This window comes from Apostichopus japonicus, chromosome 16 (assembly GCF_037975245.1).
Source record: "Apostichopus japonicus isolate 1M-3 chromosome 16, ASM3797524v1, whole genome shotgun sequence".
NCBI lineage: Eukaryota > Metazoa > Echinodermata > Holothuroidea > Aspidochirotida > Stichopodidae > Apostichopus > Apostichopus japonicus.
Genome location: NC_092576.1, coordinates 25,606,399 through 25,634,386, shown reverse-complemented (window position 1 = coordinate 25,634,386; position 27,988 = coordinate 25,606,399). Strand labels below are relative to the sequence as shown.

Genomic DNA, 27,988 nt, shown 5'->3' with positions numbered 1-27,988 from the left:
AACTCCAAGTTTATGATTTCCTAAGTAACAACAAGGAAAGGAAAAAATAAATTTCCATCTTTATAAAGTTGTGTAAAACATAAGCAGTTATTAACCACTCACAAATATTGACATTCCTAAAGAAAATGCGCAAAATATAATCAGTTGTGATTCTAACTTCTTCAAGTACGTTCGAAACACATCAGCTTCGGCCTACTTGCTACAACTTGCAAGCTTAAATTTCAATTAGTAGTAATTATAAATTGCATTACATGAATATATGTTTATCCCTTATTAAACATAGTACCAACGTAACGATAGGCCCATGCCCGATGGCGATTTTTTCCCAGCATGGTAAAGGCGAAGATTAGCATACCTCGCTCCCATTGGTTGGGGTCCGTATACATAAGATTCATTACAATATTAACTAGCAGCTGCTGCACTGAATCGCTTATCACATACCACATTTCAGGCCACTTTGCTACACTCACAACAAAAAAAGAATACAGTCTAGCAGCAGAATGTACAATGGTACGCGTTTGAGTAGAGTAAACTTATTTGTCGGTGTGGTATGCCACGGGTGTAGAATGCCTGTGGTTATGTATCGCACAACTCTGTTGCTGTAAATTTAAAGAAGTTAAATCAAACCGAAACAGTTTGAAGATGATACAAAAAATCACCATATAATATAAACGTAAGACAATTTCTGTGTTCAATAACTATAATCCACAGTGGCAGTGGTACTACTAACATGCATGACTAAATACAAGGCCTATATATTTCGTATTATATTATCTGAAAACTGTGCCAAATGGTCATAATAAACCGTCTCAAAGGGTCATATTTTTGAGAATCAAATCAATGTGTATGCTCAAAACTACATTAGAATCTATCAATTTAAAGCATCTCAAGTAAATAGTCAATCAGAAACGGTCAAGCTGTCCAACGTTTTTGAGCAGTTTTGAAGCAAGCAAACGCCTGGTACTTATCTGCGTACATTGCCATCGCAGTACCCTGTGCAGCAAGTTCTACCATCAGTTCGAAGCTTCACCCTTGTCAAAACTAACTTATTCGATTTATTGGCTTTTCAGTTTTGGATCATCAACCTAAGTAATCCTTACCTTCAAAGAAGGACAGTCATCTACAATGAGACGTGTACAATCACAGTCCATGGTCGCAGTATCATGTTTTACGAACTTATGGATGTAAATGTACACAAACAAGTCCGCGCAAAAGCAAAAAAACAACAACATTTAAACACATTTTTGAACAAAGTTGTTTTCAAGACAGTCGCCAGCTCCTACAGTACGTGTACGTGAATTACGATCCACTGCGTGCATGTGTATGTACATGCAATACACACACGCATAGCGTAAGCAAGAACTTCCCAATTCAGCATCAAAAGTGCAAGACCCAGCCAATGAGAAGAGAGGTATGCAAATGATGGCCTTTACCACGCTGGAAAAAAAAAACCTCGCTGCCCAATGCTATTTAAAATGTACTGACTTGAAATAGCCTAAGTATCCCATACTAGGCCTAGTACTAATTAACTAAATGACTCGCAGGGTATGCAAAAATGCGATTATTGTACAATAGGAATAGGATACACTAGGTTACAATATAGGCCTAGACCCAAGTCCTCCGTCCTTCTGTAGGCTATTCCGTGTAATGTTTACTTGTATGCAGGCTACACGTATTCGCTGACAATTATGAGTTGACTATGGCAAACAGCAGCTAGCCTATTATATTAGCTTATCGTATGACTTTAACGTTAGGTCTACATAACGCAAGCGAATCAAAATCATTCGTCTACCCAACTTTGTCGTGAGTCTCTAAACATTTCTCGTTCTTGTCACGTTCCATTACAGAATATCAATACAAACCTGCACATTTTCCAAACAACTCTTCCAGGCCCGAGTCTTCTAACGTCATTTTCCATGCCATTGTAGCTCGTAATCGCACACTGAGTACTTAACGGTATGTGGCTTGTACGTGTATAAGACCGTGGTTACTAGTACATTTAGTAACGATAAATGTCTTTACTTGACAAACTGGTACAAGAAGTGTTGTATTATGTAAACTGCTTCCATTTGGTTAACGCTTTGGCAAAAGTTACTTGCTATCATGTAAAATGACACAGTAGATGTTTACAATAAGTTTGTGTAATCCTCAATCGCATGCATATGAATAATTTTACAGAATGTTGTGTAATATTTGCATAATGCCATGTACTTGTTTACAACTCGTGATTTACATAACATTATTTTTCATACTGTTTTCTGTGTGTAGGCACTATGGGTGGCAGAATGAGAAGGATGGACTTTTACCAATGTCACTGGTCATAGAGGGGGTACCAGTTCAACCCTAGACATGGTCGGATGAGAGGGCTATGGTTGTGGGGTAGACAGGTAAGCTAGGAGTGGAGTATATTATGACTAAGCAATCTCGATGTAGCAGACTGGCAGAAAAAGAAATGATGCAGCGAAAAAGCCAAACTTTTTACATGGTTCCCATTGTTCAAAGACATCAAATGCTTGGAGATATTTCTGCTGAATGTTCTTCTATTAGCTCTATAAATCACACATTCCAATACATCTTTGTTTTCAATATCACATAGTGCAAAATCTTTATTTTGGTTTACCAACTTTTAATTAGTCCTCACCATGCTACTTCAACCATTTCATTGTTGATAACGAATTTTATGAGATCTTCATAATCTTGTTCAATCAGCTTCAGGTCCCACCGATTAACTTCAATAGCCCTCAGGGTTTTCAAAACTCCCAGTGAGACATCAGCCTTCAGGATAAGGGCTTTCTCTGTAACTTTTTCCACAACATCTGAAAGCTTCAGACATTTAATTGGAATCTGGAATATAATCCACAGATATTGTAGTATTTCAACCTGAAATCAGTACCCAACAATAACAAATGGAAACCATAAAACTAGAAACCTGATTAGAGACATTAAGATTAACCTTGTTTGCTAGTAAAGATATGTTGTGTATTTAATCAGCTAGAGTTGTCTCATGCATCACAATATCCTAAAGCAACACTAAGGATAAATTATTAACCAACCTTTGTTTAATACCATTGACGAAATGTGTACTTTACGATACACTGATCTTGTAAGTTAAATAGATGGTTCAGCATATGATAATGTTGTATTAAAAATTATTCACACATCCCAGAATGATCTGCCACTGTATAATACCTGTAGACCAATTCATTCTTTAGTCTGATATCCACAGAATGAATACATTAGGTCGATCTTGTACCAAAGATCAAATTTAATCTCTGGATTGAGAACTACATTTCAAGAAGTAACATATTTAAAATAAACTTACACCATTAATATTTCAACATACTAGATTTACTTAAGGTCTGGCACAAATTGGTGAAATATAGACTTTCAATGTTGTATCCTACAGATTGATGCTGTACTCGACACTGGACATTTGAATGTAGTATTCATGCACATTTCAGATTATGTATCACATATATCTGGATATAAGTAGAGGTTTGCTGTTTATTTGAGCTAAGAATTTTTAATTTTCACACTTTACCTGTGATCTTGAAGCAAAGGTGAGCATAGAAACCTTTGACCTCAGCAGCAGTCGACTATCTTCTGAGCTGAAGTTGACGGATTCTCTTCTACAGACCTCTTTGACAATGTCTTTGACCTTGTGCCCTTTGTAACCATCATACTCAGCAAAACAGAGGCAGATGCAGTTCATGATGTAATCAGGAATCTCACAATCTCCTGTTTTAAAGTCTCTCATTAAAAAACTGGCAATGACATTAAAGCTGGGAGGACAAATGTGACAAGTGAAGCGCAAGACATAATGGAGATCAGCTGGGTCTATGTTAGCCAAGTGTTCTCTGAACAAATGATATTTGTAATGGTGTTCAGTTAATTTGTGACCCCAGAAGAGGAGGGCTAAATGCTTTGCTGCAAACCACTCTTGGATTAACTTATGAAGGAATTTAACCTGTAGCGAGACATATTTCGCAGCTTTTTTTTTCTGTAAAAGTTCTGATTTCTTCTCTTTAGATTCTAATATTGGTTTATTCTTTGATCGATTGATAGATTCCAAGAGATCAGGTTCAAGGGATACCCCTTTCTTTATCTCTGAAGTAACATTAGATGTGTTCAGTGACTTATCACTGATGGAATCAGTCTGGGGACTTTCACTGCCTGAAACAGTCTGAAGATCTCCAAGAGATCCCAAGCGATCAGGATCAAGGGATACCCCTTTCTTTATCTCTGAAGTAACATTAGATGTGTTCAGTGACTTATCACTGATGGAATCAGTCTGGGGACTTTCACTGCCTGAAACAGTCTGAAGATCTCCAAGAGATCCCAAGAGATCAGGATCAAGGGATAGCCCTCTCTTTATCTCTGAAGTAACATTAGATGTGTTCAGTGACTCATCACTGATGGAATCAGTCTGGGAACTTTCACTGCCTGAGTCAGTCTGTAGATCTCTACTAGGGGAATTAAATGGAGTTCCTTCCTCAACAACAAGTAACCCAGCATCTATCCATGCTTTGCTATTTCTGACACATCTATCCACAAAGTCTTTATGCCAAAACAATTGTTGGTTTCCTTTACAGAGGCCGTTAAAGGCAAGTTCCTCCAATGTAATGCATGTATCTTGGGGGTCTATTGATGTTACACTCTCTGAAATGCTGACATACTTTGCACTAGTATATTCCTGCTGCTGGTATGACACATGACCCGAGGTGTTTTCATCATCCTGCACAGAACACAGAATGTCTACAATGGCCTTCACGAAAGGAGTAACCCTGTCAAGCTTACTCTCTTGTAACTTTCCTAATCTATCAATGTTATGTATTAACAGCACAAAGAGTAGTGGAACATTACAAATATCAAGAATAAATGGAACATTATTTATCAATTCCTTGACTTCTTCTTGCCTTTTGAGATAATCAGAATAGACTTTTTCAATGTATTCATTCCTCTCATCCTCACCAAAGCTTCCTATCGTCAACATTGGACCTGGAGGTAGATGCTTGGTATAATCTGTCCTAGTTGTGATTATAACAATGCAGTTGGACAGTTTGTCCTTTGTCATTACTCTCATGACCTCTGAGGGACTTCCATCTTTGGTTACACCATTGTATTCTTCTAACCCATCCAATATGAGGTAGACTTTCTTCTTACCACTGTTAAGCATAGACTCAATATCCTCTTCTGTAATGGGAATGCCTTTACGGATGTAGAACATCTTGATAGCTTGATAAATTGTCATGTTATCAACAATTTTCAAGGGCAGATAGATGACCATTGGGATATCCATAAGCTTCCCACAACACCAGTCATAGGCCAACTGAGAAGAAAGCATTGTCTTGCCGGAGCCTGGCTGTCCTTCCAGAATGATTCGAGTCTCTTCTTTTAGTCGTTGATGAGTAAAGATATCTCGGTAGTGTAGCTTACATTTTTGGTCAACTTCTCTGCTAGATATTTTTGAACCAGAATTTGTTAAGACTAAGCCGCTGGCTATAAAGAGATCGTTAGATTTCCATTGACAAGACTTCTTCCAGGGGACAGGAGTCATGGTCTCAAACCAACTCTTCATCTTCTGTTGTAGGGATTTGATGAATAAGTTCTCTTTACCTTTAAAACAAGAAATACAGAAACAAAATTACCACTACGAGAAGGTGAAATGTTCCACAATTCATGCTAGAAATCTACCAAGATGATAGGCAAATGTAATTTGATATTTGTAGTTTGGATAATCTGGTAACACTGTATCTGTGTCAATATCTTTCATAATCTTCCAATGTAAAGGAAGCTCACTCCAACACAAACTAAGATACTGACATCGCTCAAACATGCTTAGTCAGTTTAACAGTTACCAGTAATACAAACAACAATAATAACAAAAAGTGTCATGCATCAAGACTTGCAACAACTGGAAACCCAGATGTTATTATAATTCATTCACACCATCATATCCTGATAACTCTTTCTGCAATTTATTTTCAAAGACCCTACATGTACCAATATTGAGAAATCAAAATTTAAAAATTCATTCTCCTTCATTTAGAGACAAAAAAATGTACAATGATTGCTGTCATACAGTGATACTGTTGTATTTCTTTGTAACTAATGGACCCCTTCGTAATAAGAATCATTGTTTAATTGTGAAGTCATCTGGAAAAAGAGCTGTTGTATATACAACAATGTATGATATCACAGATTACACAGCACAACAATGCACTCATCATAATAAAGTAAATAAAATCTGCCTTATTTAATTTCTCAAAAAAGGACAAAACTGTTACGCCAATCCCACAAACGTAGGTTTGCTTCACCTTTGATCGACCTATTGAGGAGAGGGTAAATTGCTCCACTCTTTTTCTGCGTGGGAACAGGGCTAGCCCGAGCTTCATCAAGCCCCTCGTGAGAGGTTGGCTTAGGACAGCTTAGCCCGGGCGAACGTTGACAAATGTAAATAATCAAATAATAATTTATCAGTTGTGGCTAAAGCTGCTTGCTTATTTCTGTATCAACCTAAACTGTGTTGTATCTTCTAAAATTGTTTGTGTGTACTAAAGACTGATGCAGTGGGAATGAAGGTATTACGTAAGGCATAGCTGAGTAGTACACAGTGTAGCTGCCCGCATAAATCCGCATGCATACATTATAAAGTTTGAGCTGCTTTCTTGCAGAATTCCAGATAATTTGCAAAGCCCATTATTATTATTATTAACGATATTTTCCTGTAAAACATGTCGCAAGAGACTAAGCAAAGTATGTGGTCGGACGATGAGGTATGCACATTGCTTGGCATTTGGTGCGACGCATGTATAAATGTCAAAACTTGATAGGAGGTGCCGCAGAGTTTTCGTTTCACGTCATTCTGGTCCGAAATAATAAAAAAACACGACAAACAATAATGGTGAATGAACGATATGGCGTAATGCACTTGTTAAGTTTCCCGTGATCATTACAGTTTGGGTTAGCACTAATTTCATGTCATTGTAAGAAATGCATTATCAAAGCTGCTTAGGAATCATAATGTACCACATAATCTTACAGCTGATCATCAGGGATATACAAAAAAACTTTTCTTCAAAAATGTATGCGTCGGCCTACCAGGCCGAATGAATACATTTGGAGCCAGCATGTATTGATCGAGTAACAAAGGTCGCATGTTCTAGACCTACAAAGCCTTATCAATAAGCCGAACTTTCGTAAAAGCACACCAAAACCTTCCACAAACACATTCACTACGAATGTTGCTGAACTCTGTATTAGAAAATAATAACAGGAAATGCAAAAAGATATACATGTTGCTTTGATAACTACTAAAATCAGATAGGCATATTCCCATTCTCGATTACATTTATAGCTTGATATCGAATGTAAAGACCTAGCTACAAAGGTTGTGCCACAGTGACCGTAAAGCATCTAGTCTACACGCCATAACTTCTTTAATGCAATACTAGCAAAAACCACTAATAGTCAAATTTCTTGTTGGCAGGTTGCCAAGAAAAAGGTTTTTACATCAATGTCAAGTAAAATGGTACAGCATAAAATAGGTGCGGACATGGAGTTGCAACAACATATATTTGCAGCATATCTCGAACCCAACCCAACCATTTTGTTTTAGGGGGTTAATTATTTCTTTTGGATAAAGTGAGCAAACATTTTTCTTCAGTTGTTGGAACAATTTTACGAACACAAAGTCGGCATATCTGCTAGAACAATACTATATTTTAAGGTTTTCCATTTGATTAGCTTTCATTTTGGAAACTATGAATGGTTTTACCTTAAGGATTTTTACGTAACCCCCACGACAAGGGGTACCACCCAAAATATTGTTTTGCAGAGACGAACAATGTTTTCCCTGCGCAGAGCATCAACTTTTTCAAAAGGTGGTAGGTAAAGGTCGGCTGTACCGGGAAAGTAGAAAACAGTACGTGTGCGCGCTTTCTGGTCACTTCGCCTAACAACCATTTCGCCCCAACTGCCATTCAGCCTGGTCATTTCCCCCAACCAGCTTGGTCATTTCGTCCAACCAGCCTGGTCATTTCGCCCAACCATTTTGTTCCTCATATTCAGTCAGAATAATATTACTTTTCTATTTCACTAGTTCAAGTTGATTTATTTTGGGTTGTATTACTTCGTGGTAGGTAAATAAAGTGAGATCCGCTCGATATCGATCGGAGTCTGAGCAGTTATTTCGGGTATAATGGGAGGATTACACTACTTTAGGCGGTTACGCATACAATATGGAAGTTATATTATTACACAAACAAAGGGGGATCGGTGTGGAATAATATCACCATTTCTATTTCACTAGTTCAATTTGAATTATTTTGAGTTACAGTATAACACTACTTTAGCCGGTTATGCGCATACAATGGAAGTTATATTATTATACGTAACAAAGGGGAATCGGTATGGAATAATATCACCTTTTCTATTTCACTAGTTCAATTTGATTTATTTTGTGTTATAGTATTACACTACTTTAGGCGGTTACGCATACAATGGAAGTTATATTATTATACAAAGGGGAATCGGTGTGGGATAAACAATTCCCGAACGTTTCCTATCAAACCTATCAAACCTAACCCCTTAAACACTGATCCATTCTACCGACTGTTACCACGACTTTAAGTTTCCTTTATATTCGGTTCGTATTCCGTAACGATAACAATTCCCGAACGTTTCCTATCAAACCTATCAAACCTAACCCCTAAAACACTGATCCATCCTCAAGTTTCCTTAATATTTGGTTCGTATCCCGTAACGTTAAGAATTCCCGAACGTTTCCAACTAAAGTTATACAAACTAAAGGACTTCAAGATTCCTTAGTATTCGGTTCGTATCCTGTAACGTTAACAATTCCCGAACGTTTCCTTATTGAAGTATAATATTTAATCAAGGTTGGGCGAAATGACCAGACTGGTTGGGCTAAATGACCAGGCTGGTTGGGCGAAATAGTAAGGTTGGGCGAAATGGCAGTTGGGCGAAATAGTTGTTGGGCGAAGTGACCAGCTTCCGTGTGCGCTACTTGGATGATGTATGCACGTGCCGAAAAGACTCACTGCCTAGCTGTCGATTACTGCTCGTATTCTCTGATAGAATAATCTATTACAATTGTGTAACTATATTCTCTGCAAGATTGTGGATATTCCGCAATGTTTTAGATTTGTAACGGTCTGTGCTATAAAAGGTGTTGAACATTTCGCAAAACACGTCGTCATACAAATGCCTAATAAATGCCTAATCCTTTGCCCACACTTCATTGAATCATTTAACTGGTATTCAACAATTATTTTTTTTACCCAGTTAAGGTTTAATTAATCAAGGACAGAAATCGGATGCTGTGCTAATCACATTGAATACGCCCTTAAAACTATGCCGTTATTATGAACAGAAGAACAGTATCTTTAGTGATACTGAGAATATGTTTAGTATACAAAAAAAGAGAAATATTTCCTGCCAACCTGGTTTGGATGTTTCCATAGGTTTTCAAATCATGCCCCTATTGCCTGGAGTTAACTCATTGAAAATGCAGGTTCAAATTGCAGGACATATATGCGGTTTTAGTTTAAGCTTTACCTATGCATGCTTGAAGCGAGCCTGCCACGTTCGTGGGAATGGCCTATTGAAGCTGCGAGTTGCATCAATGTGCTTCAGCTCAAATCATGTTTTGACATCTCAGTCTGCATTGTCAAAAGTTCTTGGTGACTTTAATTCCTCCTTGATTAGTAGAGGAAATCCTCCACATGCTATGTCTAGTTCAATCCCCTGTGATATTTGTATTGTAGGAGAGTGTTTCCATGTGTTAACCTCCAGTTATGCTTAAGAAATATTACATGATCTCAGGGAGCATGGTATAGTGGTGGAAAATTCCAAGGTTAAATCTGTTACACCTTCAGTGGAAGAAAGGGTGGAACTTTCCATAGTCTTGTCACACCCAGGTGTAAAGTAGTTATCCTGGATGGTAAAGATCAGTCTCCTGGAGGAACCTCAGGCATCAATATGTGTATATCAGCCAGGCTAGAAAGCTGTCTCAAAAAAGCTTATGGTTAAAATCGAGAAATTGTTTTGAATTATCAAAGTAAATAATTAAAATCTATGGAAGGAGCTGCTGCACCCTGCTGAGTGAAGATGCTGTCTGAAGGTCCTGGACTTGTTGCCCGAATGCTGTAAAAGCTGCCATGTAATGGTAATAGTTAAAATGCATTTTGGGATATAAGTGAATTATAGTGAGTTTGCAGTGAGGGGACGGTGGTAAAGCAATTAAATTAGGGATATTCATTTTATACTGATGTTCAATGTATCTGTTGGCCAGGATGTAGGTGTGCTGTATTTAGAATGGGGTGTAAAACTTGTACAAGTCAACTAACTATAAGAAGTATGCAATTTGAATGTTGCAATTTAATCTTCATATATGCTATAGAAAAACAACGAAAAGTAGTATGCAAATTGAATGACGTGATGTTATGTTCATGTATAGGCAAAAGAAATCACATAATGATATGAGATTTTCCAAGAGAGAAATCACAGTTGTTATAGTTTAACTTCAGGCTTCCTGTGTCGTTCATTAATCCTAAAGTATTCTGTATTCCAACCTTTTTTTTTAAAGAAAATGAGTGCAATTTGTGTGTTTATCTGTTTTTGAGCTCTGAAGTCTTCAAGTCAGGAATATTCCTTAAAACTGGCATGAAACTTGTACCAGTGGAGTGTAAAGTAGTTTGTAACATACACATGAATTTACAATACCTTCATCTTGTGGCATCGTTTCGTCAGAGAGTACCAAGGACTGGTATTCGTGTATCTTAGCTACTGCCTGGACAAGATGATATTCTTCTAAAGTTGTCTTTAATTTGCTGACATCAGAAGGATTAATGATACCCATCTCATCAATTGTCTGGAGGAAGGAAAGTCCTGGATTCTGACTGGAGATAACTGTCTTCTTGTTCTTATCAGTAACTTCAAAGTTATCACACAGTTTCACTGTTATGGAAAATGTCAAATGAGCAGAGACGCCGGCGAGGAATCTATCATATTCAGTCTCTTGATCTGAAATGTTTAAGGTAAACATCAAGTTGAAGATTCCAGTGTTGTTAATACCCAAAGACATATAGGCACGCTGATTTATGCATGATAACCATCATGGCGTAAGGTGATTTTTCGCGCTTGTACATATATTGTGTTTTGGTGTACAAAATTTGGTTTCAACCTCTAGAATTAATCACTACCTGTGCTATGTATTGTTTACAGTGGAATCTTTCTGAGGAGGAGGGGGGGGGGGGTGGGCGAGTTGGCGGGGGATAGTCCATAAATAGGTTTTGTCATATACAGGAAATATGTATGATCGTTGCACTAAACTGCATGTAGATGAAGACCTTTCTTTGAAGTCCTTTTTTTTTGAATTACAAGAGGTGAATCAAAATACAAAATTGCAAAGAGAGCTAATGATTAGGGGCCTACCTATTAGCTTCATGTACGTCTCTGTTAATAAGTGAGTATCGTTGATCTTCAGCTCAATGAGAGCATCAGTTAATCGATTCACATTTGAAGGGTGTATGTATCCTCTCTCTTCAAGGGCAAGCAGAAAGTTCTTGGAGTACAAGGTACATGTAATAATGGTCTGTACTTTATCGGGTGGTAGTGAAAAGTAGCGGGCTAAATTCCCACAGTCAGTTTGGGTTAGCTTTAACGACAGTTCTTCTCTGAGATCACTGAAGGTCAAGATGGATGCCTATGGAAGAGAGAAACAAAAATAAATCTAATAGGTTAGTAATTCTTTGCCAACTAACCACATCAAGAACTTTCATTTTAGACCAGCCTTGGTCAGAAGATTTCTGAAATGTGACAATGTTTGAGATGTAACCAACAGCTGCTCTGAGACTTGAACTTATCTTGAACTCCACATAATAGAGTAAGATTCTGGTTACTCGCACAGAAGATCCACTCACTAACTGAAGTCAAAAGAAGCTACTCTAAGTATCGACTTCTGGTCAGCGTAATGAGATATACTGTGGGATGAGACTGAGCCGGGAAAAAAAAATCTGAAATTCATCGATCGCCGTCCTGGGGGAGGGGTTTAAGTGGAGGGGGTGTCCCCCTACCCTTGAGAAAATTTTGGCCAGGTAAGGAGGGCTTAGATGCAAAATGGTGGACTCTAGATGGAATCTATCACATCACGTAACTCGCCAAAAAGTGTGGAATTTCTGCTTGTATAACTTATCCATTAGCTTTTTTGAACCAAAAAAAGGCTTTTTTGCTTGCTCTGTGCTACTTGATTCAACCACTGGTCAAATTCGGTGTTCCATCCCTTCACAGTCCAGCATGTTCGGCAATAAAAACTATTAAAAAATAAATGAATAAAAAAATAAATAAATAAAAATAAAAAAACGCGAATTACGAGAAAAAACGCGAAAATGAAAAGAAAAAAAATCGGAAATCCGCGTTTCCGGGGAAGAGTCTCATGCCTGTATACATCAAATAGTACAGTTCAGATTATTGTAAGGAAAGAAAATCTAACAAGAGCCCAAGGGCATTATGGTTCCTTGCTTGTAAGGAATATTTACAAGGGGAGCAGCACTGTCCTAAAATTGTTATGTGGTCCGATGTACACACACAATGTTATTGACAAATATATCACAAATCAACCGTTGGTCCTTTTGAAAGCCTGTTGAGGACCAGGTGTCTGATATGAGCAGAACTCACAGAATCATCCTAACTGTACTTATTAAGAATTTTTACGAAACCAAACAAAACCTTGATTTCTAATAACTTAGCATACAAAGGTTGCAGAGGAGTCAACTTATGGACAATTTATATTGGAATATGCCCACAAACTTCAAAGAATCGACTATAGAGGTCACTGGAGGTCAACCTGAGGTCAAAGGTGACCCAAATGCAGGTCGACTGTTGGATTACAATAGCGTAACTCCCAACCTTGATGGACATTTGGTTCTTGAGTTATTGCAAAAATAACAGTTTTTGACCACTAATTGACCTTTGTTGACCTTGAATCACATGACCGTTATGTTTGGAAACGATCCTTTACCCCATTTACAACATTTACCAAAATATCAGCAAGGTCGGACCCTATCAGAGGTAGTTTCACAAGATGTTGCCAAAAACAACACATTTTGACCCACAATTGACCTTTGGTGACCTTGGATCACATCACGGTTATTTTGGAAAATGTGCCCCTACTTAACTCACAACTTGTCCCAATGTATCAGCCCTGTCAGACTTCGTGACTAGAAGTTGTTGTAAAAATTAGCATAAGTTGGCAGTTTTTAGCACATAAGCAACATTGAATGACCTTGGATGACCTTTGATGACCTGATGATTTCTATCAAAATATTCCCCTCGATGATGTGAAATCTCTCCTAAAATTGTTATGTGCTCCAATGTACACACACAATGTTATTGCTAATAAGGCATCAGAACCAACCTTTGGCCCCTCATAACTTGACAACCGGTTGTCCGATTGAAGCAGGAGTTGGTTTCCTCTATAGAGCACTTAGAGCTTTATCATATCTCACAATATTGACCCTTTTTTGGCCCCGTATCTCCTACAATGAGCATATTTTTCAATCTTTGACCTTTTGACCTCACCGTCAGATGTAGTTTGACACGCTGATTACAAAAAGCAACATGACATGGCGGGGGGGGGGGCATTAAATGTGATGTTAGTGGTATGGGTTGATTTACGGTTCAGTTGTAGCTAATTCTAGTGTAGGATAAGAACAAAACTGTCATTGAATTGTACATGCAGGATTGACAGTGACTTCTGACTAATAGAATAATGAACTATAAATAAAGACATGTTTCGTTATGATTAAGGTAATGGGGTCATTTTCTTAGAAGTTTAGCGGATGGGGGTATTAGTGAAGGGTGTTACATGAGTACATTGTTGTACATCAGCTAATATCATTATGGGGTGAAACAGGGGTGTTTAAGTTTGTATTATGGGTTGCAATATTTCTTTCCGTTTTGAGGGGATCAGTGATGAGCTAATCTACTAGGCCTATACAGAGTTAAATACAAAAGGGGGGTGGGGACGGGTTTGCTGTAAAAGTGTTTTTTAGGGTATGTGGGAACCAGAGTAAAATACAGTCATATTTTAAATGTATTTCTTTGATATTATTTTTTTATTTTGTGTTGCTTTTTATTTCGTTTTATATCAGGTTACTAGGTAATGAAAACATATTATGTTGATGTTGTTTAAGAACAGAAGGCTCTGTAGTTTCCTTGTTGTGTAGACTATGTGATATTACTTGTTGTATTGGAGCCTTGGGAGTAAGGGAGGGTCATGTGAGGACCTAATGAATATTCAAGTAGGTAATTAACAGTTTTAGGCAGTTTTGGTGTAAGGTTATTAAGTTAAATTAATCACTCTGATACTGAATATTTTGTAGTTGGTTGTTATGTTCGGGGATTTTTCTTTACGTTTACTTTATTAAGTAATTTTCACATATCATAATTATTTAGCAAACTTGGATTATATTAATATTTCACAATTGTATCAATTACATTGTTTAAATTTTGCACTTATTTATTCATTATTAGTTGAGGGTGGGGAGACTTTTAGACATTTTATTCAAAGTTGTAAAATGACAAAATACCTTTAACTCAGTGATGCTACCTGTTATGTGAGTCTTACTTTGAAAAGGCTTAATACTGTGTATGTCTGTTGATAGGTTGCTCATTTTTGATTAACTTGCATGAGTAAGGGAAGAGTGGAGGGGGACTGAGTGGGGAGTAAAATGAAAATGCCAAGAATTCACTGACTGACTGACTGAAAAGGGAAACCCTGTATTATTTAAGACAATATGCAGCATATATATTGTGCGGGCGACTTATTGCTGTTTTTATTAGATATTTAATTTGAGGGGGAGGGAGGTGTGTGCGTTTGTCAGGTTAATTGGAGTTTACTGAAAATTCAAGTATGTAATTGAACTTACATCAGTGACATTGTATTTGAGATCTGCTCTGGATAATGAAGGCAACAATACATTGTCTACATGTTTTATGGTGTATTGTGCTTATTAGCAGAGTAGCCCAGTGAGGGGGGGGGGCGGTATCGATAGGGATCAGTTGACTTTTTCTAGGTAATGCTAGGGTTTAGTGCTAACATTTGGCATTACATTACTTGAGTTCTGGTTCAAGACATGTTGCCAAACCACATTGCACTATCTTGAATAATTACTGGCGATTATTTTATTTTCTCGTTTTAGTTAAATTTAAGTGATTAATTATCTGTTAATTTTGGTTTTAGTATTCAACAAGGGTAAGAAGAGGATTTTAAAGCTTCTAATAAAGGTCACTTCTGGAATAGCAATGTTTTCCCGAGCATACAGATCAATATTTTATATTTCAATTTCCTTTCTGTGTATGTCTCATAATAAGTCAATCAACTAACCGGACCTCAGTCATTTAAAGTATCTGAAAACATCTTAGAAATGGCGGATAGTTCAGTAGCTAAGAGGATTATTGTCATTTTCCTTAGCGTACAGTAATCCACTAGTCAGTTTTCTGTTTGTTTTACCTCAATATTTTTGGGTAAAAATCTCTTATTTTGTTAATCAGATCACACTTTATTTAGGATGGTCCTATATTATCTAATTCTGATGCCAACAATGATAAACCGGCTCATTATCAAATCACCGAAAGTTGGGGAGAACAAAAAATTAAATATTTATTTTGTATCTGTTAGTTCTACGTCACCGTATCACTTCAATATAGCCTTACGTCATGCCTGGATGCTTTCTTCAGGAGTTCCATTGTTGACTTCTGTGATTCCTGACTGCTTTCGTTATTGATGACGACAGCATTTGAACACAGCTCTGTAATAGTCTGGATGTCTTCGGCCTATGAAATAAAATGACCAAAATTTACACAATATTTAACCTGTCTCTTACTACTAAAGATGTTGAAACTATCTGAATAAAGTCCTTCAAATTCTAATTCGGGTTTTTACTTGTCTGTCTGCACTCTAGCCCCTCATCTCATACATTGCTTAGAGCCTTCTTTTGTTCACCTCTTCCCTAATCTTAGACTCATTTAATATATTATTTCATATTTATTCCACTACTTGTTTAATCTAACGTCATCACTTTGTGAAGCTATCAGTGAGCATGAGGATATCCTAAGTTTCCCAAACCACCAAATAGAACCTACTAACCCCGCTCATTCCCCCCCCCCTACCCCAAGGAAGCAGGACACTTCGCCCAACAACCATTTCGCCCAACTGCCATTTCGCCCAACCTTACCATTTCGCCCAACCAGCCTGGTCATTTCGCCCAACCAGCCTGGTCATTTCGCCCAACCAGCCTGGTCATTTCGCCCAACCAGCCTGGTCATTTCGCCCAACTAGTCTGGTCATTTCGCCGAACCTTGATTAAATATGATATTTCAAAAGGAAACGTTCGGGAATTGTTAACGTTACAGGATACGAACCGAATATTAAGGAATCTTGAGGATTGATCAGTGTGTTAGGGGTTAGGTTTGATAGTAAACGTTCGAATATTAAGGAATATTAAGGAAACTTGAAGTCCTTTACTTTGTATAACTTTAGTAAGGAAACGTTCGGGAATTTTTAACGTTACAGGATACGAACCGAATATTAAGGAATCTTGAGGATGGATCAGTGTTTTAGGGGTTAGGTTTGATGCTTTCTAGTCACTTCGCCCAACAACCATTTCACCGCCCAACAAACACAGGGGAATCGGTCTTCATAAAGACCTAGGTTTGATAGGTCTTTATGAAGACCGATTCCCCTGTGTTTGTATAATAATGTAACTTCCATTGTATGCGCAAACGCCTAAAGTAGTGTAATCCTCCCACTATACCCGAAATAACTGCTCAGACTCCGATCGATATCGAGCGGACCTCATTTTTTTATTTACCTATTACGAAGTAACCTTACCCAAAATAAATCAAATTGAACTAGTGGAATAGAAAAAGTAATATTATTCTGACTGAATATTAGTTAAAATAAGGTTGGGCGAAATGACCATGCTGGTTGGGCGAAATGACTATGATGGTTGGGCGAAATGACCATGCTGGTTGGGCGAAATGACCAGGCTGGTTGGGCGAAATGACCAGGCTGGTTGGGCGAAATGGCAGTTGGGCGAAATGGTTGTTGGGCGAAGTGACTAGAAAGCTACCCCAACACCGTCTCTCTATTCATATTCCTACCTGACAATTAACCAGAATGGACAACAATGACTGATAAATTTATTTCATTCTTGAAAATGTTTGCAACAGATTAAGCCGCATACCACACACTGTGTCAGAGTTGTATAATTACCCGCTCCAATGGGATATTCCACAGCACAATGATATTTACACTAGCAGTTAAAATAGGCTATATTTACTTAAAAAAACATGGACCATGTTGATCCTTACAAACGTTTACCATCTTATCACCAACCTGTTTCCATTTGCCGGACTGCAGATCAGGTTGACCGATATTTTCCGGCCAAAGAACTTCAGAGAAAGAAAATTAAAACAACATTTATATATTACTAGTCGTGCTTACCTACAATAACAAAATAAAACTACAATGCTGAAATATTAAAATATTTCTCAATTGTTATTTTGTTTTTGTTGATGGAATCTTTCTCTCTATGCATCTCTCTTTCTAGTTATTCATTTTTCAAACAGTAATAAACAAGCAATATTAAAACGTACCGAAGGAATAGGTGTATTAACTACCTTTTAAATTTAGTAGGATACTTTGCAATTTTGATAGTAAGGTGTTTCTCACGTCACTTTGGTATTATTAGTCATTATCAGTGAATAGTCATTACTAAGATTGGTTGCTTGAACATACAAGCCACCCCCCCCACCCCTGCGCGCATTTTACCTTAGAAGAAACTCGCAGCAGAGTGTAAATTGAATTGAAAAATATAAAAAAACAGTAAAAACGTTTAGACTAAGAAATATAGTAAAAGGTTAACTTTTCAGTCAATTTTGTAACATGTCTTTGTTCATCGTTTCAGCATCTTGGTACTTCTTCCACCTACAGGAATATTACATATGAAAAGTCAGTTTCACTGCAAAATTCATAAAATAAATTACAAAGGATTGGAACACTTTGAACCATCTCATGTACCCATACACAATGGGATAGGCCCTAACCTTATACGTGCTATATGAATGAATGGTATATGCACAACCACTATCTAGCAGACAACGCAAGAAGTTCACGGCTGTGCTGAAACCAAAATATGCAAATGTATATAGTGCATATAGTTGCAATAATTCTCTCCGAAAATTTACTCTACCCTTCGCACCTGCCACCCACCCCACCCCCACCCCCCTCCTGCCGCCCTTTCAAATACACACAATCGTACACTCCAAATTCTCAGCACCCACGCAAATAGTTAGCACCTTCTTCACGCTTATTGAATAAACTCCCAGAGTGTTATCTGCCGCAAAATACCTTTTACATTCCTTGATTTTGCTGTTCCCGGTATCATCGCAGGACTGATGGATGTTGGCAGTTTACATCGATAAAATCTGTAGAACAAAAAAATTATGAAGATAAAAATTGTGACTAGTCTCGCTATAGATCTTAAATTAATAAAAAACGTCTAAAAACTTATGATGATTGTTCCTCTCACGTTACTCAATCTTTTCTGTATAATGTTGAACAACACGTACCCAGCTAAGTGTTAATATAACATGATTTCTCTACATCTAATTATATAATATACAGTTTACACATGATATACATCATGATTTAATAAACAAAATGCTATCATTTCTTTCAGAAAACTGTTGCTGGCATGAAACAGTATGGTAGATCAAATTTCAAAAGATTCCTCAACTGATTTTTTCGTTCTTCTCTCTGTTACATAATTTTAATGTGATAATTTTAAGTGATCTCACTTTTCAAATATATTAATCGTTCCAAGAATGTTATTGCAATAATAAAATTACATCCATTTAAATGTACAAACATAAATATCTATGGCCTACTTGTGACAGCTGCGAGGCTCGGTTATAATAAACTACCCCGTGATAAAGTGTCTTTCACAAAACTGTTTCAACTAAGATTTTAAACTGGACACATTTTACCGTAAAACTGTCGTGGCTGTCATTTGTGGATAAAGAATCATTTTTAATTACTATGGTTTTATTTAAACATCTACCATCTTGCGGTTTGCTTAATTCGACAGTCAAAAACGACGTAAAAAGCAGCAGAGCCATTGTCGGCTACATCGGCTTATGATCTTACGAGGCATTGTATGTCAGTTGCCATTCTTCCTCGCTGTTGATAAAATAAAGGGAGAGAGATGTTACCATATGTGTCAAATGATGACATCCTTTATAAAAGCTGTTCTAAGTGATTCATGTTGCTTATTATGACTATTCAATGCAGGCTGATAACCTCTTATTTTATAACATGAACATGAAATCAACATATATAATTCTTATATTGATCTTTATTCATTGATTCAATACTTTTCTTGCTCTCATCTTTTATGATTAAGGTTAAATTTATTTTGATAATTGTTATGGAGAAGGAGGGGGGGGGGTGATGATTGTTTAATGTACCTTGTATGTTATGTCTCATTTTGCTTTGATATGATTTATTTCAAACCAAACAAACAAAATACAACAAAAAATCATATGGTGTAGGGATAACACAGAAAGGTTTGTCCAGCAGACGTATTTCCAATGTAGTCCCTCAGTGTACATCTGACAACAATGATTCCTCAGAACGTTGTATTTTTATATCCCCATGATTTTCATAGTGATTTTCACTAGTAGGTGTTTTAAATAATTTCAAGGTTGATGCATTATGAGTGATTGGTGGAATAACAAGCAATGATTCTCTGAAATTTACTTTTAATATTGGATTATATCAAACTTTATTTGATTACAATTTGAATCGCTTTCATCATTATACATTGCAGTTCTAGGATTAATTATTTTACATGAAAGTCTAATCACAATTAAATATGGACACTAAATTAATGCATCCATTAAGAGTCTGAAACTTTTTATAAGCTTACATCATTTCAAAATATGGATCGTAGATTTTATTGAACATAAACAGCACTATAATTCATATCAATCTAACGTTATTAATAATGTGGGGACTGAGGGTTCTGTCTAGTTTATGACCAAAACTGGTGAGTGTTGATATAGTCCTACCTGTAGTAATTCCGGAAGGCTTTGACCTAAGTAAAACGAAAGAATAAAATAGATAAAATATAAATATTGGGAAAATAAATATGGTGATATTATTGTTATTCGTTACTAGTGTGAGCTAAACTATATAGCATTAGAGACCACAACGTGGAGATGTCGTGTAGGTTATATAACCTTTGGTCCTTTTGAGAACCTGTTGAGAACCAGGTGTCCTATTTAAGCGTGATATGCACTCTGTCCTGATATATGCACTCTGTCCTGAATGTTAATAGCTGAAACATGACGGTTATGTTTGGAAATGATCCCTTACCCCATTCACAACTAGTCTCAAAGTACCCTGTCAGTGGAAGTTTCTGAAGTTTAGAAAAATTACACACATTTTGACCCATAATTGACCTTTGATGACCTTGGATCATATAGCGGTTATTTTAGAAAATATGCCCCTACTTCATTCACAACTTGTTCCAATATATCAGTCATGTCAGACTTCGTCAATGGAAGTTGATGCAAAAATTATTATTATTATTATTATTGGGCAGTTTTTTGCACATCAGTATTTTTTATGATATCGCTAGTTATTCCCCTATTTTTATGCGCTTTAATGCTTTCGGAAGTGTCATATATCCAGCGATCTGTGAGGCATATTTGGCCAACATTTTCTTAGGCACTTCGCGCCAACTCATGGTGGCGCTACGCTTAGATTTTGAGTTTGAGATTTTGAGTTTTGCCCCTTCATTGGCAAATTCCTGGCTAATCGCCTGCACTCTGTCCTATAAATGTGTTGTGCTCTAATGAACACACACAGAGTATTGCTAAAAATATATATCAAAACCAACCTTTGGACACCCATAACTTGAGAACCGTGAGTCCGATCGAAGGATGGTTGTTTCTATAGAGCACACAGCGTTATATCATGTATCAAAATATTGACACACTTTTTTTTCTTTGTCCCGTATATTCCAAAATAAGCATGTTTTCCCACGATTTGACCTTTGACCTTTTGACCCCCTAGTCAGAAGTAGTTTGACATTCTCTTGCTGACAAGCAACATGACAATTCTGTACGACCATCCTAACTGTACTTATAAACAAAACAAAACTTTGACCTCTGATAACTTTGCACACAAAGGTCGCACAGGGGTCAACTCATGGACAATTTTGATCAGAACATTTGAGATCTGAACATGGCAACAAATATGTAAATAACCCAAGAAACTAGTAAAGGTCACCGGAGGTCAAAGGTGACACAGATGCGGGTCGACTATTGGATTACAATAGAGTAACCCTCAACCTTCACGGACATTTCGTTCTCAAGTTATTTCAAAAATACTAGTTTTTGACCCCTAATTGACCTTTGTTGACCTTGCATCACATGACAGTTATGTTGGAAATATTCCCTTGACCCTCTTACAACTCGTCCTAAAATATCAACCATGTCATACCCTGTCAATGGGAGTTATTGCTTTGTTTATTTATTTATTTGGTGGTGGCCCCTAACTGACCTTTGGTGACCTTTACAGGCACCAAAAACAATAGGGCACACCTTCTCACTATGGCCGATCTATATACCAAGTTTGAGTCAAGTTCAACTTTCCCTTGTTGAGTTACAGTGTACTCAAGCAAGTGTCACAGACACGCACACGCTTACACCCACACACACACGCAAGTTGACTACATAGGTTCCTTTTGCTAAGGCAAGGAACCAAACATGTATCATGATTAACTCTCATGTAAAGATGCATTTACGGAGCAAATTGTTTCATGGCATAGCGTCACTTTTAAATTTCCTTCAGGTAATAAATGAGGCATTAAAAGAGTTGCACTGATTTTCTTTAAAAACACATGTAGTCGCAACCTACATCAACGCCAGAATATTCAAATAATATGTATAAACATAGCGTGTAGCTGTTTAGTGACAATGATGCAGAAATAATGCGTTTAATAGGCCTATGTTATTTGTTACACACAAACCTAAAACCTGAACAATTGAACCAAACATGATCGATTACCAGTGAGAACTTGCTGAGCCTCCTTCATCTCTACACCCACCCCACACACACGCCCCCCCCCCTCACACACATACACGACCATTTTCTAATCTGACGAATATTCCGTGTCCTACCTCATTTGCATAATCAGCATCCGTCAGTTTTTCCCCAATTTTCAACATCTGTAATTAAAGCATATAGAAATTGTTAAGGAAAATGGTATTCAATCAAGTGCGATGCCAGATCATTATACAAGCATAATGGGAGGGGGGGGGGGTGCAATGTTTTGCAGACTAAAGATGAAAATACCGGCAGGATGTGTTGATAAACGAAGCCTGAGTCCAACGGATTTGGGCCCAGTGGACAGGTGTCCGCTGAAGCTTGGAGGTACCCTAGTTGGGTCCATGCTTAAATAAATGCTGAGGTTAACGGTATTTCTGTGCTAAAATGGGGCTTAACCTCTACCTGTACTATAAGTTGCATATAAGTTTCAAATGAAATAGGGAATCGTCTACATATACATTCCAATCTCCTCCCCTCGCTGCACCACGCCCCCTTTCTTTTGTCTTTCCAATTCCCCCTCCTTCTCTTCAGTGGCGTACTTAGTATAGTTGGAGCCCCGGGTGGATCCTTCCCTTGTCACCTTGTGCATGGGAATGCTGCCCTGAGTATGGGTATAAGTGGAGACATTGTTGTGATGTTAGGTGGCTTGGAGGTAATGGTGCTCTTGGCAAAGCGTTGAACTGCTTATATATGTTTAGGATTTCTCATTCTTCAGTTAATGTCTCTTAATTTTTCCTTTTGTTTGATCAAATATTATAACTTGTAGATATATTAACAAAAATAGGAACAATTTCCTCCTTTCGTTTATAGCTAGCCACTACAAGCATCCCACATAATAATTAGTTAATTTTTTGGGAGTTTGTTTTATATATATATATTTTTTTGAGGGGGGCAGGGTCTGTTGCATGGCCTCTAGTGGCATGGCTTACTAGTACCCGGGCCAGGCCACCCCCGCTTATTATCTACTGCCTCTCTTTTCTCTCTTCTTTATTTATTCTCTCTTCTTTCTTCTCTTCTTTACTTCTCTCCTTTTTTTCTATTTCCTTCATTTAGCTGACTGGTAACTGGACTAGGGGGGGGGGGGGTAGTGCACATCAGGACACCCCCTTCTAGCTACAGCCATGTGTTCAGTGGATATGAATATATTGATGAATATGAATGGAGGAGGGGGTTCACACTAGCACACCCCACCCCTAGTACAGCCACGTGTTCAATGGATATTTCTATTATTTGGTTACTTACTGTAGCCTTGCCTTACCTTACCTTACTTTACACATTTATCAAAAACAGTCGATATGTGTAACATGAACATTTTAATATAAGGAGTTTTAATATGACGGAAAAAAATCATAATATAGCAGATACAGCAGTTGGTTGTTAGGACTTTCGTCCTATAATTTCTTTGGCATGAAAGTGTTCTAGTTGTCTTTTTTTTAATGACGTCATGGTTATAGCTAGCTCTTCTGTACTTTATGATGGCAATGATTGCAACCATTTAATATTTAATGATCATTTTGTTATAACTTTGGTTTGATATTTAAAGTAGAGGACGGGAAGTAAATAAGTCATAACAAATAGGAATTTACAGTGGTTAACCATAATATGTTAGACTTTCTTGACTTGTATCCCAACGATTTACAGCAGGAAATGCATAGAAATAGTATAATCTTCTGGTAAGACCATATATTCAAATGAAAAATTTAAAACTGTATAACATACAGTACTTCAGATTCTTAAAACTGTCTTTACAGTCCACTTCTATTCCGAATGCCATGAACATGGAATTTCACTAATTTAAAGCGAATTTAAACTCGGAATTTCACATTTATGAATCTGCCTGATGTGTGAGCAAAATGGATGGTGGTGGAGGTGGGCGGTACGTATGTGAAGGAAATCTATATTAGTTGGAGCAGCATCTGACATGATTTCGGAAATTAACGACGTAAAGTAAACTTCTTAAACCAATAACCTCAAACCTATGAAGAGCAACAAGAATGTGTATCTGCACTCCGTCTGGATCTTTTTTTACGCTTTAGTGTTTAAAACAAACTGATGGCAACAACTAAAATGTATACTAAAAGATGGACTTAGGTGGAAACTCATTTCTTTTAAACTGTCTACGACATATGAAACTTATGTTTGCACCTAAAGTAAATAGTTAAAGGTAACGATAACTCACACGCATTACTTACAGGAAAGAATGATTCACGATCTTTGTGCAGACGCCAGCGACCAGACTGAAGATCCAGAAGATACTGGCGTTCCTTATTTCTGCAAGGAATCCAGAAAACTGTAAAATGGATAGAACAGGAGACTATAGGAAATATTGTAACTTGACCTTGCATGGATAATTGAGAAATTGGGAATTCGTAGTTACCTTTGGGACCATGAAACTCCCACCCCCCCCCACCCCAACCACCCCTAACCCCGTCACGTGCTAGTGTTCGACCGAATATATGATACCGATTAGTTCCTGTGACAATCGGGCCGATGCCTATTACCGATTACCAATTATTTCATCATTTTCGTGGAACTGGCCCGAAGTATGATTTAGTGTTACGCATGATTACCAACTTCTAGGCCAATACAATCAAATATGTAAATGAACGACTTAACGTTTCCCGGTAAAGATTAATGGAGCAAATAAAGAACACCGTAAACATACAAAGGGCGCTGTACATTTATAACGAGGAGTCGCAATATTGCAATCCCACCACAACACAGTAATTGACAGTGCTGTACAGACTACAGAAGGAGGAAAATAGTAGCCATTGGCTACGAAATGTCAGGGACAGCTTTGACATCGGGTATAATAACCATTATCCGTGTTACAACTCCAACGAAAATAAACTGAAAAGTATATCGCACGGAAATAACATGTTTGTTATTTCGTAGTCTGATATCAAAATATATAATCTGATATGAAAAAATATGCATAAAAGTAAGTTACTTTAACGCATTCTCTCTCACATGCTCTTTAGTGGATAAGCAGTTTGCTAACAGTTTTATTTTATCATGATAAATAAAACAATCCAGAACGTTTGCTTCAAGTTTTCAATTATTAACATCCTCGAGGGAAACCTTCCGATCGAACGTTGTTTCAAATGATCACGCGTGTCGCTAGAAATAAGACTTGCCTTTGTCGGTTGCGGTAACGGAGTTCAGTTACTGCAAAGGGGTTATTTTAGCACGTATGGTACATGCGGTCAGGGAAAAAAAGTTGCTTCGGGTTTTATGCAACAATATGCGTAAGAATGTTTGCCTAATCACACAATACTGTAATGCAGTAGAACTACTGAGGACTGTCGCCAAACATGTTTAGGAGTATTTGGAGCCTTGGTTTCATCGTTTTATCGCACTTGTAACATCTTGATCGCATTTTCAAACTGAACAGTTATGAAGCTTAACCTTTCTCTAGCCAGCTAGCCTAATGTACGTAGAACTCACAATAAACGTATCCTAATTTTATCGTTTTCACTTTCCAGTTTTCACCTACGGTGAACGGCCGAAGTGGTTCCAAAGTATATTGCTTTCGTTATATATTTAGTCAAGACAATAAATCGTTCTTATCAATCGTTAAACATGGATAAAAGGAGGTTTTGTAAGATGCAGTAAGCGAAGTGAAAAAATCGTCGCCCCCCCCCCAAGCTTATTGCGGGTATACTGTATGATGTTAACTGCCGACATTGGATAGTACATCAAAGAGCATTAGTACAATCTCGCGTGAGGGACTTGCAATACCGTTTCCTTCTCGGCTTTCAATAGCGTTGCATCGAGTGATCTACATTTTTCTCCCGTTGTGGTTGTGGTGAACCAAAAGCGCGGAAAAATACAATCTTTTATGTGGAACGTAATAATCGGTTCCAAATAATCGGTGGCGCTACGGATTTTGCCGATGCGGATTATTTACTGATTGTCTAATAATTGGTTGGATGCCGATTATCTAACCGATTATCGGTCGAACAGTATCACGTACATATACATAGAGGATATTGTACATTAACCCTCACATATATGTCATTACTCGAAAGATGGAGAGTATACTACCTTCTTGTCCTTCCGAACTTGACACATGTTATATTGTAATCATTAATTGAAACAATTATCAATATTAGGTTAATAATTAATAGCTATTTTATTAAATATTGTGTCATAATCAGGGAAATATCGCCAATACAGTTTAAAGAGTATTTCAGTGTTTTAAAGTTGAAAGTACAAATGGTGAATATTGGTCATTATAACCGTCACAGTCTGTTATTTGTAAATTCCTGTTATAATTAATTTACGTAGAAATATAACCTGAGAAAATCTACAAAACAAATGATCAAAACAACTGCAATCCAAATTATGGTAAAAGTTCAAATAATCTTGCTCAACGAAAAGAAACTTGACAAACGTAATTCCGTACCCTAGGAACCAACCGGCTGCTTTACTTGGGTAAAAACATTCCCCTTTGGACCTTTGTATTATTGAAAAAGACGTGACCAAAAAAATACCCCCAGACAAAAATACCCCTCGGAAGATTACCCCCCAGTCAATACCCCCCCTGGCGATTACCCGACGGACAATTATCCCCCGGACAAATACCACCCCGGACAACACCCCCCAGGACAACTACCACTCGGACATATATCCCCGAACATATACCCCCAGGACAAAAAAAAAACCCGGACAACTACCCACCCGGACAACTACCTACTCGGACGAATACCCCCTAAACAATTACCCTCCGGATAAATACCCCCGGACGAATATCGCCCTGGACATATGCCGTTAACTGTAGGGGACTGAAACAGCGACGGATAGGCAGGTCTTTTTTCTAGTTTATTTACCCGCGGGCTTCAACATATACCCTGGTCCCTCGGGCAACTGTGAGAGCATATTTACAATTGGGTCAGGGTGCCGGTTAAACTGGCACCACTAGGATCGTCGTGTGCTTCTGGCCCTTTGAACCCATCTCGACTTTTTAAGAAGATTCAAGCCTTTCATATATAAGCCCCCAAAACTCCTGGATAGGGTTTGACAATGGACTGAGGCCAGGGGCAAGATAGGTGGAGACGGCAGTTGAAGAAGCACGAGGGGGGGGGTGGGCATTGGTCACTGACGGTAGTAATTAGTAATTTACTATTAGTTATAGTCAAACTATTCTGTATTATTAATCTCAGAACATTTCTGGCTTATTGCGACTTACTATTTTCCAGTTTTCTTCTGAGTAAGTTTACTTGATGATTTGTTATGTTATGCTATGTTAGTTTTGTACAGCGCTTTATATGGCACAGTCATCTGAAGAAGCGCTTTGAATCCCTGGTCATCAGGCTGGCTGCCGAGAATCCAGCGCACACGCATAAGTTACCTCACAGGTACCCATTTATACACCTGGATGGAGAGGGGCAGTCGAGATAAAAGTGCCTTGCCCAAGGACACAACATAATGGCGAGAGCTGGAATCGAACCCACAATCCTGAGATCTTATATAAACCCAATGCATTAGCCACTCGGCCACCACCCTATTTTTCCTTAAAGTTTCACCAACCCCCACCCCCCTAACTCCATTACAATTCTCCCTGGTAAAAACCACTAGAATATCAATGAGAGCTTTTTACTGTACCGTAGACATTCCTTGCTTTCAGGTTTGCCAGAGAGGAAGATGCAATAGTAGGTGGCAGCAGACAGTACTGAAAACTGAAGAGGAAGAAAGAGATTCACTGTAATTATAACTGTGACGTCAGTGTACAGTGTACCCTGTATGTAAATATACGTAATATATAGCACAGTTTGATGCAGT

At 37.7% G+C, this 27,988-nt stretch overlaps 1 protein-coding gene across 11 annotated transcripts in view; it reads right to left on the bottom strand.

Moving 5' to 3' along the window:
- Window positions 1-27,988, bottom strand: part of LOC139982453 (uncharacterized) — a 564,762-nt gene that overhangs the window by 33,185 nt on the left and 503,589 nt on the right. For 7 of the 11 annotated variants that reach the window (XM_071995344.1, XM_071995338.1, XM_071995343.1 and 4 more), the window contains exons 17-25: window positions 20,158-20,183; window positions 19,235-19,267; window positions 18,437-18,513; window positions 17,423-17,478; window positions 15,739-15,858; window positions 11,458-11,728; window positions 10,747-11,046; window positions 3,542-5,616; window positions 2,642-2,844 (exon numbers count right to left, since the gene is read on the bottom strand). In XM_071995344.1, the coding sequence (XP_071851445.1) occupies window positions 2,642-2,844; window positions 3,542-5,616; window positions 10,747-11,046; window positions 11,458-11,728; window positions 15,739-15,858; window positions 17,423-17,478; window positions 18,437-18,513; window positions 19,235-19,267; window positions 20,158-20,183 (3,161 nt within the window). Of the gene's footprint in view, window positions 1-2,641; window positions 2,845-3,541; window positions 5,617-10,746; window positions 11,047-11,457; window positions 11,729-15,738; window positions 15,859-17,422; window positions 17,479-18,436; window positions 18,514-19,234; window positions 19,268-20,157; window positions 20,184-22,275; window positions 22,324-24,396; window positions 24,495-27,811; window positions 27,886-27,988 lie in introns of all 11 variants that reach the window. The other 4 variants (XM_071995336.1, XM_071995341.1, XM_071995346.1 and 1 more) reach the window with 1 other exon arrangement.